The 18334-nt window shown below is 39.0% G+C and overlaps 1 protein-coding gene across 1 annotated transcript in view; it reads left to right on the top strand.

Moving 5' to 3' along the window:
- Window positions 1-18334, top strand: part of kcnh3 (potassium voltage-gated channel, subfamily H (eag-related), member 3) — a 100564-nt gene that overhangs the window by 70711 nt on the left and 11519 nt on the right. Inside the window, exons 10-11 of the mRNA XM_063005450.1 lie at window positions 5587-5836; window positions 16217-16431. Of these exons, the coding sequence (XP_062861520.1) occupies window positions 5587-5836; window positions 16217-16431 (465 nt within the window). The remainder of the gene's footprint in view (window positions 1-5586; window positions 5837-16216; window positions 16432-18334) is intronic.

Genomic DNA, 18334 nt, shown 5'->3' with positions numbered 1-18334 from the left:
AACGCTGCGCTAAGATCTAATAGAACAAGAAAAGAGACACATCCATTATCAGAAGACATTAACAACTCGTTAACTACTCTAATTAATGCGGTTTCGGTACTATGGTTGGGTCTAAATCCTGATTGAAATTTTTCATGAATACAATTTTCATTCAAATAAGAACATAACTGTTTGAAAACTACTTTTTCTAATATCTTAGAGACAAAAGGAAGGTTTGAAATTGGCCTATAATTAGCTAGTACATGTGGATCAAGATTAGGTTTTTTAATCAGGGGTTTAATAACAGCACTTTTAAACAATTTAGGTACATATCCAAGGCTAAGGGATGCATTGATTAATGTAAGCAGGGGCTCTACAATAGCTGGGAGTAAATCTTTAAGTAAACGAGTTGGAACAGGATCGAGTATACACGATGATGACTTCGATGATTTAATCAACACAGTTAGTTCATTTTGGGAGATTGGATTAAAGGAATTTAGTTGGATTAACTCGTTACTATTATCACCAATGCTGCTCGGAGTGAGTCCATACTTAACATTGGCAAGTGACACACTCTGACTCTGAAGTCGTATTTTTTCTATCTTGTCATTAAAGAATTTTAAAAAATCATCGCTGGTACAGTCAGGCGGTATATTAGATTCAGTTTCATTAACGTTTTTAGTTAATTTGGACACTGTCTCAAAAAGGAATCTGGGATTGTTTTTATTTTTCTCTATTAGGGACGAATAATATAAAGATTTAGCTTTTATAAGTGCATGTTTATACTCAGTTAGAGCATCTTTCCAAGCAATCTTATACACTTCCAGTGTAGTGTGACGCCACTTGCGTTCTAATTTCCGTGCTGCTTGTTTAAGTGCGCATGTGTGGTCATTGTACCAAGGAGCAAGTTTTTTCTCCCTAATCAGTTTAGTTTTGAGTGGGGCTACGTTATCTAAGGTTGTGCGCAATACAGTCTCTAGGTTTTGAGTTGCCTGATCTAGTTCTTTAGGTTCTGATGCTGGTATATTTGGTAATTCTGGTAGGCAGTTTATGAACGCTGCTGCAGTTGCAGATGTAATAGTGCGCTTATATTTAAAACGATGCGGTTGCTGTATATTATTGGACAGGGACACTTCATAAATTAGTAGAGAGTGATCAGAGATTAAGTCATTCTGTGGTACAATTTCCAGGTTGTCTATGTTTATACCATAAGTAAGTATTAAATCTAAGGTATGTTTACAGCGGTGAGTGGGTCCTGTTACATTTTGGGTGATGCCTAAGGATTCTAAAATAGAATCAAACGCAGTTTTGAGTGGATTACATTTATCCTCATAATGGATATTAAAGTCACCAACAATTAAAGCTTTCTTAGTTGATAAAACTAATTTAGAAAGAAAATCGGCAAATTCGTTAAGAAATTCTGAGTAAGGACCAGGGGGTCGATAAACAGTAACCAGCTTAAACATACTAGTTTTATCAGATGAACATTTATTGGTTATGTCAGAGATAAGAACTTCAAACGAGTTTGTTATGGGAGTTGATTTTACAGTGAGACCTATGTCCTTGTCATAAATTGCGGCTATTCCTCCGCCACGACCACTAAGACGTGGCTTATGTTCATAACTGTAACCCGGAGGAGATGCTTCATTTAAACCTAGATACTCATCAGGTCTAGCCCAGGTCTCAGTTAAACAAAGTGCACTAAGACTATTATCTGTAATTATTTCATTTACAATTACTGTTTTGCATGCAAGTGACCTGATGTTTAGAAGTCCTAACTTTAGTTTAGCTTTACTATGGTTTTCATGATGCTCATTTAGATTAATTTTAATTAAGTTATTATGACATACTTTTTGATTTTGTTTTGGCTTACACCTGCCACGGTAAACAGACACAGTCTCAATGGTTTGTGACCTAAGGATTCCGGGTGACGTCCGATGGCGACTCGCAGACAGTCGGTTAGGCCTGTTAGTCTGCTGCCTGGTCTTGGCTCTGGATAGTCATTTAACACTATCTGCCGCTACACTAACGCGGTGGTAAAGCCTGTCACCTATGCTGCAAGAAATGCGAGCAGCACCCTCCCACGTGGGGTGGACACCATCCCGCTTCAAAAGACCAGGCCTTCCCTCAAAGGTGGACCAGTTATCTACAAAATCAATGCAGTTTTCTGAGCACCATTTAGACATCCAGCGGTTCAGCAACAACAACCTGCTGTAGGTTTCGCCACTGGGTCGAATCGGTAAGGGGCCAGAGCACACTACTGCCTCAGACATCGACCTAGCTAACTCACACACCTCTTTAACATTACTCTTAGTAACCTCAGACTGCCGTAAACGAACATCATTAGTGCCGACGTGGATAACAATCTTCGAAAATCTACGATTAGCATTAGCCAGCACTTTCAGGTTTGCTCTGATGTCAGGCGCCCTGGCCCCCGGAATACAGGTGACTATGGTTGCTGGTGTCTCTATGGGGGTTGCAATACGCACGTGTCGGAGCTGAGAATCTCCTATAACCAGAGCACTTACATTAACAGGCTGCTCAGCGGGTGGCTCACTGAGTGGGGAAAACCTGTTGGACACGTGCAACTGAGATGGTCGGTGCTTTGCCCTACGACTATGTCGCCGAGATGTCACCCAGTCGCCCCGCTGTGAGGGCTCTAATGCCGGAGTCTGGGGTTCTGTACCTGAACTGCTGGCATTCGGGGCTGCTACAGCTGAATCTAAGCACTCACTAGTAGTAGTCTGTTCTAATGCCCGAATGCGCCCTTCTAACACTGAGATCTTCTCCGTCAGACTAACAACTAATCTACACTTATCACATATAAAGTTATCACTAAACACGGAGAAGGAATAACTGAACATGTTACACTCGGAACATGGATATAATGCTCCTGCTGGGGCCATAATAACAAAGAAATGTACTTAGCTTTACAAGATGAGTTGGAGATGATGTTTATGTTGGATTCACCGGCGCTTCTGCTGGTAGTCACAGAAGAACGGCTTTAATTCCGGATGAAACAGGCGATGATAAGCTGGAATACAAAAACCAGCAACCAAACCAACACAAACGCGCTTCGTTCGGACAAAAGCGGCTGTAATTCTAAAGGAGAACGGTGTTATGCGCTGGTGTACAAAACAAATAACTCCTCACAAAACAGAGGTGTTTTAAGAGCTGAAATACAGAACACAACCAAACACAAACGCGCTTCGTGCGGACCGAAAACGGTTTTAATTCTGGATAATTAAGATATTTATGCGCTGAAGTACAAAAACAAACAAAACCGGCTTCGTTCGGATGCCGGTAGCAGAAGTTTCCTAGTTTCCAACACAGCACGAATTTACGTTAGTAAACACAAGCGCTTTTTTACGATAAACAAAATAAAACTAAATCAACAACACACGGAAGATAAACGTATAAATTATATGTTTAAAACATACGTATATAAAAAGTTATTTAGCTAAAGGCTACAAACAAACAACTAGGCTAGCGTCTCAGCGTGCGTACCACCGGAAGTGGTACCGGAAGCATAACTCACCCCACGGCCTCCACTGGAAATACACGGCTCTACATTCAGCAGAGATGAGTCCTACAAATTCCTGGACACAACCATTTAACAGGATATCAAATGGGACCGACGTGGCACTGCAGTTATTAAGAAGGCCCAGCAGAGCTTGTATTTCCTGCGACAGCTTAAGAAATTTAGGCTGCTTCAAGCACTGCTTATTTAATTCTACACTACTGTAATTGAGTCTGTCATCACATCTTCCATCACTGTCTGGTTTGGCCCTGCATCTCGAGAAAAAATCTCGGCTGTCAGCTTTCCCACCCTCAAAGATCTTTACTCTTCTAGGATGAGAAAGAGGGAAGGGAAGTTTATGGCTGACACCTCACACATTTACATTTTCAGCATTTAGCAGACGCCTTTATCCAAAGCGACTTGAGTGGAACACGATGAGCAATTGAGGGTTAAGGGCCTTGCTCAGGGACCCAACAGTGGCAACTTGGTGGTGCCCCGCCACCACCAAGTTGCCACTGTTGGGCCCTTAACCCTCAATTGCTCATCGTGTTCCGCTCATTGTGTAAGTCGGTTTGGATAAAGGCGTCTGCTAAATAATGTAAATGTGTCACACCCTGGTCACTCTCTTTTCCAGTGGCTTCCATCTCAACAGAGACCAAGAGTGAGAGCCTTAAAGACTCAGACCAACTGCCACCTCTACAGCTTCTTTCCCCAGGCCATCACCTTCCTCATAAGTACCATTCCCACATCCCTCTGCTTTAAACAACTGCATATGCACTTTATCACACATGCTGTATATACAGTATGTATCCACTATCCACTGTACATACAAGGCCACAATCCTCCTGATTTAGTACCTCTTACACTTTTTCCTTCTGCAGTCAGTTATTAGTCATCGTCACTGCACATTTTTTACTTTAAGTTTGTCAGTGTACTGTTTATCTAAATTGCACCGTCTGTTTATATTTGTGCAGTGTACTGTCTATTTATGTTTTTACTGTGTTTTACTGTGTATTTATGTCTCTATTTTATGTTTATATATAGTATACACTTTTATTGGTCTAAAATATGCTGACACCTGCACCAAGAGAAAGTCCTTGTACACCTGGTACTTGTCGAATAAAGATTCTGATTCTGATTTCAACTTCACGGTGACAGACAGTTATTTATGTCGAAAACAAAAAGCACCATCTATACTGTTATCAGCAAAATGTGCAAAAGCCAACATCTGTCATGGTTTCAAGGTACCATTGATGCGGAGGCATATATTAAGATTGAGGCATATATTAAGAGACATGCTGCTATCAAGGTCACATAAGTTTTTGGTTATTTCAGCAAGACAATGCCAGACATCATTCTGGACATGCCACAACTGCATGCCTTTGTAGACACAGAGTGTTCATGCTGACTGACCTGTCTGCAGTCCAGATCTGTCTTCTATTGAGAATGTTTGCATGTATACAGACAGCATCATGAAGAGGAGAATGAAACAAATGCAACAACAGTGACGAGGATTACGGATCTAAAGTCTTTTATCAAGCACGAATAGGCAAAATGCTACTTTTAAAACTGCAACAGTTAGTATCCTCATTTCCCAAACTATGAAAAAGTTCAAGTAATAGGGAAGGTAATGTAACACAGTTCACAAACAAGGTTTAAGGTCCAAATCAAAGAGGTTTAGTTACAAACACATTTGCAAGAGGTATTGCATTGGGTAAACTGGAAATTATCAGTGTATATTTAAAGCAACACGGGCAAGGACCAGTGACAGCAGTCTACCCTATATGCACAAAAGTATGTGGACACGTGAAAGGTATGGCCTTGTTGGACATACCATTCCAAAACCATGGAAATATAAAGTTGCCCCCTTACAGCTGTAACCACCTCCACTCTTCTGAGAAGTCTTTACACAAGATTTTGAAGTAAATAACATACAACATAAAATACTAAAAGTGATATCACATGGTGGTCATTTAAAGCACACAATTCCAATGATCAATTCTGTAATTTTCCCAAAATGCTTGACTCATTGCCCATTACAATTTATGACTAATGTATATCTCTTGTTTTCTCCCTCCTGTATCCAGCTTTTAAAGGACTTTCCTGATGAGCTGCGAGCAGACATCGCCATGCACCTTAACAAAGAGCTGCTGCAGCTGCCACTGTTTGAATCGGCTAGTCGGGGGTGCCTGCGCTCACTGTCACTTATTATCAAGACATCATTCTGTGCACCTGGAGAGTTCCTCATCCGCGAAGGTGATGCACTGCAGGCCATCTACTTTGTCTGTTCTGGCTCCATGGAAGTGCTTAAGGAAAACACTGTACTAGCTATATTGGGTAAGAAAGAAAATTTTGCTTGTTACATGAATGCACACAGACAAATCCACTGCACAAATCCTCTAGTGGTTATATTCTGGCGTTTAGTTTTAAACTTTATGTTATGTTCCTGCTTATATGTATACATTTTTATTTTTATAATTAGTGAGGAAAATCTCTTCAGACCCTATACACATTGTAACACTTATAAAACTGTTTGCTGAAGTTACACCTTATTATATTTAATTTAAAAATGTTATGCTATTATAGAAACATCAAAATATTTACTACTGAATACTGACAACAAAATACCATCATTTTTATTGTAATAGCATCTGAAGTGATTGTTGGCTAACCATTATGCAGACACTCAAGTTGATGCATTCCACAACAAAGCACCTAAAACACCTGGTCAACTTTTAAGCAATAGAACACAAGAGGGAGTGTGTTATCGCGAATAACATCACAACCTCAAGTGTTCTATTGCTTTTATACAACAGTTTTTACAAAATAAAGAAAGAAAATAAATCAAAGAAGCCCTGAATTTCATATATGCTTTCATATTGACAATACCTTCCGTCAAAAAGTAGTTCCACAACGAATATAAAGTTTAACACTACAAAGCAGACATCCCAAGTTGCAAAAACTCATTTTAGGGAGGTAAGAAGAACAAGAAAAAGAAGGCAAGAAGGGAAAAAAAGAAATAAAAAAACTTGCACACACACCAAAGGATATGGGTGATAACAGAACTCTTAGGAGCTGTTAACTGGGCTATTAAGCTAACTGTTCGCGTTACAAACACATTAAAGTTCCCTACATAGTGCACTAGATTGTGTATCAGATCGCAGATTTATGTTCTTTACATAGTGCACTAGATTGTGTATCAGATCGCGGATTTATGTTCCCTACACAGTGCGCTAGATTGTATATCAGATAACGGATTTAAAACGCGATCGGGAAAAAAGGCTGTGTCGCCTGCGTGCGCGTTTGTGTGCATGAAGCTTGTCGTTACTTTCAACGCATCAGCGGAGTAATACAGTTGTGGTGTGAAAAGGCCGTGCTGTTATCACGAATATCAGCATGGTTAGAACGCTTCTCAACCAATCAGATTGTAAGGTCGGAACTAACTGTTGTATAATTAAGCAATAGAACACAAGAGGGAGTGTGTTATCGTGAATAACATCACGGCTGTGATTTGGTTGCAGTAGATCATCACAGCCGTGATGTTATTCGCGATAACACACTCCCTCTTGTGTTCTATTGCTTTTATACAACCGTTTTTACAAAATAAAGAAAGAAAAGCCCTGAATTTCATAATAAATATGCTTTAATATTGACAATACCTTCCGCCAAAAAGTAGTTCCACAACGAATATAAAGTTTAACACTACAAAGCAGACATCCCAAGTTGCACAAACTAATTTTAGGGAGGTAAGAAGAACAAGAAGAAGAAGGCAAGAACCTCCGAAAGGAAAAAAAGAAATAAAAAACCTCTCTCACACACACCAAAGGATATGGGTGATAACAGAACTCTTAGGAGCTGCTAACTGGGCTATTAAGCTATCTGTTCACGTTACAAACACATTAAAGTTCCCTACATAGTGCACTAGATTGTGTATCAGATCGCGGATTTATGTTCCCTACACAGTGCGCTAGATTGTGTATCAGATCGCGGATTTATGTTCCCTACACAGTGCGCTAGATTGTATATCAGATAACGGATTTAAAACGCGATCGGGAATAAGGTCTGTGTCGCCTGCGTGCGCGTTTGTGTGCATGAAGCTTGTCGTTACTGGCAACGCGTCAACGGAGTAATACAGTTGTGGTGTGAAAAGGCGCTTCTCAACCAATCAGATTGTAAGGTCGGAACTAACTGTTGTATAAATATCAACATCATTAATCCTGCTATGCCTGAGCTTTTAATAGGGCAGTGTTCTCTTACATGCCCTGATTTAATTTAAGTTAAATAGAGGCAAAAGTTAAATCCAAATCCTTCAGTCAAAGGGTAACATACAGGGGTTGGACAAAATAACTGAAACACCTGTCATTTTAGTGTGGGAGGTTTCATGGCTAAATTGGACCAGTCTGGTGGCCAATCTTCATTAATTGCACATTGCACCAGTAAGAGCAGAGTGTGAAGGTTCAATTAGCAGGGTAAGAGCACAGTTTTGCTCAAAATATTGCAATGCATTCAACATTATGGGTGACATACCAGAGTTCAAAAGAGGACAAATTGTTGGTGCACGTCTTGCTGGCGCATCTGTGACCAAGACAGCAAGTCTTTGTGATGTATCAAGAGCCACGGTATCCAGGGTAATGTCAGCATACCACCAAGAAGGACAAACCACATCCAACAGGATTAACTGTGGACGCAAGAGGAAGCTGTCTGAAAGGGATGTTCGGGTGCTAACCCGGATTGTATCCAAAAAACATAAAACCACGGCTGCCCAAATCACGGCAGAATTAAATGTGCACCTCAACTCTCCTGTTTCCACCAGAACTGTCCGTCGGGAGCTCCACAGGGTCAATATACATGGCCGGGCTGCTATAGCCAAACCTTTGGTCACTCGTGCCAATGCCAAACGTCGGTTTCAATGGTGCAAGGAGTGCAAATCTTGGGCTGTGGACAATGTGAAACATGTATTGTTCTCTGATGAGTCCACCTTTACTGTTTTCCCCACATCCGGGAGAGTTACGGTGTGGAGAAGCCCCAAAGAAGCGTACCACCCAGACTGTTGCATGCCCAGAGTGAAGCATGGGAGTGGATCAGTGATGGTTTGGGCTGCCATATCATGGCATTCCCTTGGCCCAATACTTGTGCTAGATGGGCGCGTCACTGCCAAGGACTACCGAACCATTCTGGAGGACCATGTGCATCCAATGGTGGTGCCGTGTATCAGGATGACAATGCACCAATACACACAGCAAGACTGGTGAAAGATTGGTTTGATGAACATGAAAGTGAAGTTGAACATCTCCCATGGCCTGCACAGTCACCAGATCTAAATATTATTGAGCCACTTTGGGGTGTTTTGGAGAAGCGAGTCAGGAAACGTTTTCCTCCACCAGCATCACGTAGTGACCTGGCCTTTATCCTGCAAGAAGAATGGCTTAAAATCCCTCTGACCACTGTGCAGGACTTGTATATGTCATTTCCAAGACGAATTGACGCTGTATTGGCCGCAAAAGGAGGCCCTACACCATACTAATAAATTATTGTGGTCTAAAAACAGGTGTTTCAGTTATTTTGTCCAACCCCTGTAGATACGATAGACAGATAGATGGATGGATGGATGGATGGATGGATAGATAGATAGATAGATAGATGTCAGTAGGGATTGTCTGAACATACAAATACATAACTGAGCTAAAATATATGCAGCTAAAGATATATACAGTCAAAAATCATTGTCCTTTTTAGTAGAGAGCATAAATAATCTATTTTTTATATATTGATTTTTTTTTATTATTGAGAATTATAGCTGTCAGCTGTGCATGTCCTCGCAAACATCCACCTACCATGTTTCCATGTCTTAGATGCACAGTCCTACATGCATATTAACTGTATATATTAATTGTATAATTTATCTGTATTTTAACCTCTCCTGTTTTTTATGTGTACATTAAATTAATTCTCATAATACTAAAGACCCAATCTGATTTGCGTGGATGAATAAAAGGGAGCAACAGGGGCATTTTTTTTATATATGGCAACATTGGCAATTTATAGCTTAAATGATTTTTTAGACCTTGTTACCCCAGCAAATGAATAATCAAAGTTATTGTATGTACAGGATGCTCTTAAATTCTTCTAAATTGTGACCCATTTTTCTTTAAAATTGTCTCTTATTGTCCAAGATAATATCATTCCCTCTGATAGATTTGAAATTTTGAAAGTTTGGACTTCCTTCATAACAAACTCATCTTTATGGACTTCACAGTCAATATTGGGGAGGAAAGGGAATTCCCCAACTGCTGCTGTAAAGTTTAAGATATGAAATTAATTTGACATCATTAATTTAATACACCTGTTAGCAGTTACTGTAGCTGAAGCATAACAAATAGAAATGATGTCCACAATTTTGGTAATGGAGTGTGTATATTTATGTGTTGTTCATATTTTTTGTATGCTATTTTTATTAAGTTTATTTAAAATATTTAGTGCCAAAGGTGTAAATAATAAAAAACAAAAGGTTATTGGGCTCTATGTGCCTTTATTTTACCAGAAAATAATTAAACCAAATATTGGATTAATTAGAACAACTTGTCATCAAACTGACACATTAAACTTTAAACATTAAATCTAAATGCTAAATATAAACTGCAACATGTATTCTAACTAAATTTAGATCTGTAGTGTATTTAAATGTGCACTTTATTTTATTGAACACATTAGTGGATAATTAAAGCTTTGTTCTTTTTTTAGTAAAGCTGGTGTCTTTTATTTATGAATGTAATTAAGACATTTATCAATATGTTATTCATTAAACATTAGGTGTTATTTAATATAACATATTAGTGCCCACTTAGATGTGTCTGTTATTTGAAAATAATAAAATAAAATATTAACTGAAATGATTTGCTATAAACAGTTAGTTAAGGCCTTGTTATTTATGGTATCTAGGCGCATTATTTGATTTTACATTATGTAAAAGTATAATTGGCCAGGTTCTATTTATTTGTAACGGGGCAAGTAGCGCCTCGCCAAAGAGGCACCAGGCTAAGTTCTGCACCTAGAGGATACAATAAATTAAACCAATAACAGGATACTTAACCAAGGTTCAACAACACTGTAGCTAAAAAAACAATACAAATACATTTTAATTAACTTGACTAAACACCCCCTCAGTGACAACTACCTTATGCCAAGTTCACACTACACGATTTTTGGCCAGATTTCACTCGGCGACCGGTCGACGCTAGATTTGCCGGCTCAGGAGCTCAACATTCGCTCGGCGATCGAAACTCGGCACTCAGTCGCTATGTGTGAACTATCCAACAACTCGATCCGACCGGCTCGCCGAGTGCTTGGCGTCTGGATTGAGATATCTAGCATGTCAGATATCTGATCTCAGTTGCACGTCTGGCAATGAGTGCTCTGTCGAACAACCAATGAGAACGCAAGATACGGTGCGAGGGGAAACGCAGGAGAGGAGGGTACCGGTACATAATATAGGCAGGGACATAATATAGTTTATATCAGAATACACCGGCACACACACAAGCTTTACAGTACTTCTGACTTGATCGTTCTTTACAAAACACCAACGTTGCATTGCAAAAATATTAATTAACCTCCAACTTACTATAGAACAATCCATACTGTTCGTGTTGCCAAATCCACTCAGATTCATTTATTTTTCCTCCTTGATTTTACGCTGCACATCAGCGCACAAACACTTTGATCACTCGCTACTTGTTGACGTGTATTTTTGGACGTGGTATCATTAAACCCCTCGTCATTTCTCGCGTTTGTTTTCGTGACAAAACGTAGTTTGGGAGACCAGAGAAGCTCGCCTGTGATTCCAGTTGGTGATAGGTCGTGTAGTGTGAAACCCCCTATCACCGATCAGTCGTGTAGTGTGAAATATACACCGACTGAAAGACTCCCGAGTGCAAAAGATTCAGTCGTGTAGTGTGAACTGTACAGCAACCCGACAAATCAGAAAGTCGTGCAGTGTGAACTTGGCATTACAGTCTATTACCCATCAGCCTCAACTACCCCAAAAGCTAATTATCCTCTCAATAATAATTACTCCAACAGCTAAATAACACGTCAGCAACAATAACCCCACAGCCAATTACCTCTTAACCCTAAATACCTCAAAACCTAAATAACCACTCAACCACAACTACCCCAACATCTAAATACACCCTTAACCCCACTTATCTAAAGAGCTAAATAGCTACTTGGCCTCAACTACCCAAACACCTCAATACATCCATTGCTACCTATTCCAACAGCTAAATAATCCTTCAGCCTCAACTACCCCAACAGCTAAATACCCCCTCAACCCTATTTACCCCAAAACCTAATTTACCCCTCAGTCTCAACTACCCCACAGCCAGTTACTCCTTAACCCTAATTACCTCCACAGCTAAATTGCCGACACCATTAACCTAAAAGCTTTCAACCAAAACTACCTTGTTAGCCTAAAAGCCTTTAACCTCAACAGCTAAATACCCACTCAGCCTCAACTACCTCACAGCAAATTACCCATCAGCCACAACTACCCCAGCAGTTAAAGTTTGCACACAATTACCTGTCTGAGCAAAAGTATTCCAAATACGTGCATGAACAAACACAATCACATGCATACAAATCCCCTCACATGCACCCTAGCAACCACCTGAATCACCTTAGCAACAGCTTACTAACCCCAATACACCTTGACAACAACTTAGCTACACCTAAGCAACTGCATAACTACACCATAGCAATCAATCCAGTACCATAGCAACTTTCTGGGACTACCTTAGCAACCACCCTCTGTACCCTACTACGCACCTAGCACCACTTTAAGAACCACCTAGCTACACTTTAGCAAACATCTGGTGACAGCTTAACAAACACTTGGTAACATTGGTAACTGTGTAGCAAAAATTTTGCAACCATACAACACTTGGTATGTTAGTAAATAAGCTACTACTGTAGCAACCACCTAACAACACCTTAGCAACCACTTGGCATCATCTTTGTAACTGCCTAGCAACTCTTTAACAACAACATGTTACCATAGCAACCATCTTCCTATATCTTAGCAACCACCTAAGAAAACCTTAACAACCAACTACATCTTGGCTGCCAACTAGCAACACATTAGCATTTGCCAAGCATGTTTGTAACCAGTATTTCAGAAGTTTAAGCTGCATTTAACGTAATTTCACAGTCTGTTATTCGTTTTTAGATGTTTCATCAAGCCGGTTGTCCTAGGATCATGAAATTCAGCACAACTGTAGACCCCCCATGGGAATAGTCTGCTTGTGCTTTTGAGAAAGATTTGGGTTTTTGTGAAAAACTGTGGAATGTTTGGAAATTAAGATTCTTTAATGTCATCTTCTCAGAACACACAGATGGACTCTTTTCTCCCTCATTCCCTCAACTAGAACCACGTGGAGAGCTAAACAACCTCCTCAGCTTCAACTACCCCACAGCCAATTACCCCTCAATCCTAATTACCCCAATAGCTAAATAACCCTTAGCCTCAATTACCCCACAGCCAATTACGTATTAACCCTGATTACCTCAACAGCTAAATAATTCCTCAGCCTCAACTACACAAGTCAATTACCTATCAACCCTAATTACCCCAACAGCTAAATAACTCATCAGCCTCAACTACTCCACCACGAATTACCCATTAACCCTAACTACCCAGACAGCTGAATAGTGCAACTATGTGCTTGCATACACACAATCACCTGTCTGGGCAAAAGCATCCACACCCCCACCAACTGCATGCTTGCACACACACACACACAATCACCAACTTTTCACACATTTACATCCCCACCAAATACATGCTTGCACATACATAATCACCAGTCTGAGTAAAAGTATTTACACTACCACCAATGAATATTTAAACACACAATCACCTGTCTGAGGAAAAGTACACCTCGGCAAATTAATACACCTTGGCAACCACCTAGTTACACCCTATCAACCACTTAACTACATCTTAGCAATGAACTTCTTACCATAGTAACTGCCTAGGAACACCATAGCAACCATATCCCAAATCCTTAAAGCCACCTAGCAATACCTTAGGAACCACCTAGTAACAGCTTAGAAACCACCAAGCAACACATTGGCAACCCCTTAAGAATAAGTTAGCAAGTAAGGTTCTACCCTAGCAACCCTCTAGCAATAGCCTAGTAACCACTTGGCAACATCTTAGTTACTGACTAGCCACTCTTTCACAACAACCTTTTATCATAGCAACCATCTAGCTATAGCTTAGCAACCTCTTGAGAAAACAAACGATGAATGAGTACACCTTAAGAACCACATAGTCACCCATGTTTAAAAAGCATTTAATATTATTTTACTAATATTAATTTATATTTATATTTAATATTAAAATATTAATAATATATAATATTCTTTTATTTTTTCAAAATTTAAACAGTATTTCAGGATTTCATTGTACATTTAAACAGCGTTCATCATCATTTATTCCATCAGTATTTATCAACATTAAATCAGACAAACAACCTGTCAATAATAACATTTCACTGTGGTAGATGAATGAACACAAATGTACTTCACACAATTGATTATCTAATTACTTACACTGTAGTAAAATTATTTTTAATTATAACTTAATTACAGCTCTGTAGAGGTAGAAATGCTGTGTGTAATATTATTTGGTGTATATAATATTGTATTTAGGTTGTATTTCACCACAGATTAAAAGACATTACAAAACTGTTCACACACACAACTGCTTTGCTGACATTTAGGCCCTGGAAGTCAATTATTTTAAAATGGTGAACAGAATGGTAGAAAGGAATTTGAGATTTACAGGGAACACCCTTCTGTTTTATCATTTTAGGGATTCAAGCACTACAATACAGAGTTACTTTCACAAATTCACTTTACTGTACAAAAAATGCCCTATGTTAACCATGTCCAGTGGTAGCATCCAATTCTCTGAGTTTGGAAGCATCGGGAATGGACCAAACGTGTATTCTATTCAGATGAATCAGCATTCCAGGTCTTTTTTGGAAGAAATGGACGCTGTGTGCTCCAGACCAAATATGAAAAGGACCATGAAAACTGTTCTTAGCAACAACTTCAAAAGCCAGGGTCATGTTATGATATAAGGTTGTGTCAGTGTACTGTTGCACACTCCATACTGTTGCATACCTTTTTATATAATACATGTTTGCAGGAATAATGAAAGGAAATAACACCCAAAACACTTTATTGCTTGATATCCTCTTTTAAGTCTTTTAAGTGTTGTGAGAGAAACATTACAAAGTGGTAAATGCTTGGATATATAATACCAATATGATATGGGCTGCAGTATGTTCTTAACCACCATTATTTAATCTCGTAACTTTTAGCTTTAAAAATACAAAGTTGGAAGGACGGTTCAAATGGCCATTACAGCTCATACCACAGAGAGTATCAACCTTGGAGGAAATATCATTTTATATACAGTACCACTGTAAAAAAAAATAAAAAATAAGGTTATGCGTATATTCAAATCTGTAATGTATAGTCATTTAAAAATAATTTTTAAAAATATATATTTTTAATTTGTTTTAAAAAAAAGCATTTGCTTTTATTTTAGGTATTTTTATAGTTAAGTTCCTATGTACATGTTTTATATCAGTGATTCCCAAACTTCTCACAGTTTTATACCCTTTTTCATAAAAACACACATTTACACATACGTATAATGTACATATAATGCTGTAAGGATCAGGATATTAAATCAGTATGCAGGCATAAGTCAAAACCAGGAAAGCAATACAAGAGGATAACAGGTAAACCAAAAAGAAAGAAGCACAAACAAACAGGCAACATTAGGGACCGTAGATGCAGTGGTCAGCCAAGGAAACATAGTTCAGCAGATGAAAGACACAAAATGCTTTAAAATCAGAAGATGTCCAGCAGTGCCATCAGCTCAGAATTGGAAGAAATTCCTTTAAAAGAGCTTACTTTGTAGCTTCTCCAAAGTTTCTTTTTTATATGCAGATTTTTCTTTGAAAGCAAATTAAAGTCAACAGACAAATGCGTCTGTAGATAGTCTTGTTTTTCCAATAAATGTTTCTCACTAAGTGTTTCAAAACTGGGTAATATTCTTTTCATTATATTGCATAGATTTGTTATTCCTTTAGCTTCCATTGCTTAAATTGTGTCCAATTTGTTTGGCATAAAGTCATATTTACACTACTTGAGTTATTTCAGTTTTAATAATTATTTTCCATGCATTAGGAGTCAGTTTCACCCATGGGTTATCAGTACTATTTATATAATTTTGTGGATTATTTTTTTCAAGTTCATTCAGCTTACTTTGTAGCTCATCATTTGTACTGTAGTTTCTTTTTATATGCAATTTTTTTGAAAGCAAATTAAACATTAAGCAAATCAGAACATATCGAGGATAATGAGAGGTGTAAGTGTTATTAGTTACAGATACTAAGCTGGTCACCAACTGGAAAGTGTAGCTTTTATTAAAAGATTTGTCTATATTCAAGCATCTGACATTTAAACTACTGAGTCACCATTTGCTCTTTTGACAAGTATAGTTTATCTTAATAGGGGCAGGGAAGAGCTCACGTCATTCTTGAAACAGAGTCAGCCATAGAGCTGATTTGGAAATGCTGGTAAATACTATGCTATTTAATAAATATGCTAAGTGTTGGTAACACTCTCTTTACTTTTTAGGTAAGGGAGACCTGATTGGCTCAGACTCACTGACAAGAGAGCAGGTGATTAAGACCAATGCAAATGTTAAGGCTTTGACCTATTGTGACCTGCAGTACATTAGCTTAAAGGGGCTTCGCGAGGTACTGCGCCTTTACCCCGAGTATGCACGAAAATTCGTCAGTGAAATTCAGCATGACCTCACCTACAACCTACGTGAAGGAAACAGCAAAGATGTAAGTAACACAGTAGTAGATACTTGATTATAATTCAGTGATTGTAGCTGTATCAAGGTGAAAATAAAATGGTAAAATAAAAGGCGCTTGGGTGGCGGAGCGGGATAATCCGCTAGCCTACCAGTGCAGAGATTCTGAATTCCCTGGTTCTGAATTTCGGCTCTGCTACAGGTCAGCTAGGCACCTTCTAGCAGACAAAATTGGCCTCCAGTCTGCTGGGTGAGAAAAGACCGGATAAAAAAAAGCGTGGGGCTTGATCTTGGTTGCCCAAGGCACCTGCACTCTCCGGGGCATGGCTCTCCGTGTGCAAATTCACAGAAGTGTGGGTGAATAAGAAGGGATTGGTAAGACTGCGCACACATTGGAGGGAGTGTATGTCAGTCAGGACACCCCCTCCTTGGACACCATCGGGGTCCCCAGCAGCGAATTGGCTACGCTAAATTGGAAGAAAAAAGGGGTAAAATGCAAAAAAAAAAAAAAAAGATAAGCAGAAAAAAGGTAAAATAATAGTTACAAGTTATATTTATCTATGTGCACATTTTATAAAAATAATATATGCACATTTACATTTTCGGCATTTAGCAGATGCCTTACTGCACAAGTTCTTAATAAATAATAAGCTAGTAATTGTAGCTGTGACAAGTCAATAATAAAACAGGTGTAACAGGTGTTACAGGTGTAATTACAGTGAAACTAATATTAGAGCTGAAAAATGCAAACTTACTTCCTTCCATCTTGTTTCTCACTTATTAAATCTTACATCAGGTAATAACCTGATCAGTTTCCCCCAGATGTTACCAATCACGTCCATGTAGATGCCTGACTGACTAATAACACTGCTGAGATTTTTACCCCAGATCTCTGGATCTCAGTGGCCACCCGAGCTTCCCTCGCCTCTACATTGCATATTATTAGAAAGATTTTAATGTCAATGGTAATTCATCACATTCGGCTTCCTGTAGCTGTGCGCATTCAGTTTAAAACACTGATGCTCAACATCTGCTGCATTCTCTTCACTGGCTTCCTGTAGCTGCATGCATTCAGTTCAAAACACTGATGCTCGCCTACAAAGCCAAACGTGGACCAGCTCCAAGTTACCTTTGAGGTGAGGTCTAATAAAACCCAACGCTGTAACACGCAACCCTCGAGCCATTAGTCTCGCTCGACTTGATCCTCCACCCAGAACTCAAGGAAGACCAGCATCAAGGCTCTTCTCTGTACTTGCACCCAAGTGGTGGAACGAGCTTCCCTTGTCTGTCCAAACATCTGAGTCTCTCACTGTCTTCAAAAGACAATTAAAAACTCACCTCTTTACCAAGCACTTAAGCTGACATGTACTTACTAATGCTCTTATTTATTTCTTGCATTAAAAAAACTGTCCACCTAAAGTAGAGTAAGGTAATGTTCACTATGGAAGCACTTTTGTAAGTCGCTATGGATAAGAGCATCTGCTAAATGCCGAAAATGAAATGAAATGTAAAATGTAAATGTAAATTCATTAAAATGCAAACAAGAGCCAGGTTCTGTCATGCAATGACCCATTAAATGCTGTAAGACATGATTTGAGGGACATCCATGTTTATTTCAACATGATCACATTCTGCTTGTTACAAAAGCATAGCTATGTAAATGCAAAAAGCAGATTAGCCAGCCTGCGGTCCAGACCTGTCTCCCTCATTTTGAAGTGTAAAATATGACAGCAAAGACTTCTTATGATTGAGCAGCTCAAGTTCAAAAGTTGAAGTTCAGTTGCACAAGTAAAGAATAAAAAAAGTTTTCAGTGGCGCAGCAGGATATTCTGCTAGCGCACCAGTGCAGGGTTTCCTAATTCTCTGTGTTTAAGTCTTAGCTTTAATACCGGTTGGGCAGGCGCAATTTGTTATTCCTGCACCAGACAAAATTG

The sequence above is a fragment of the Trichomycterus rosablanca genome, chromosome 12 (assembly GCF_030014385.1).
Source record: "Trichomycterus rosablanca isolate fTriRos1 chromosome 12, fTriRos1.hap1, whole genome shotgun sequence".
In the NCBI taxonomy this organism is placed as follows: Eukaryota; Metazoa; Chordata; class Actinopteri; order Siluriformes; family Trichomycteridae; genus Trichomycterus; species Trichomycterus rosablanca.
The sequence above is the reverse complement of the archived record's forward strand: the minus strand, read 5'-3'. Positions and strand labels throughout refer to the sequence as shown.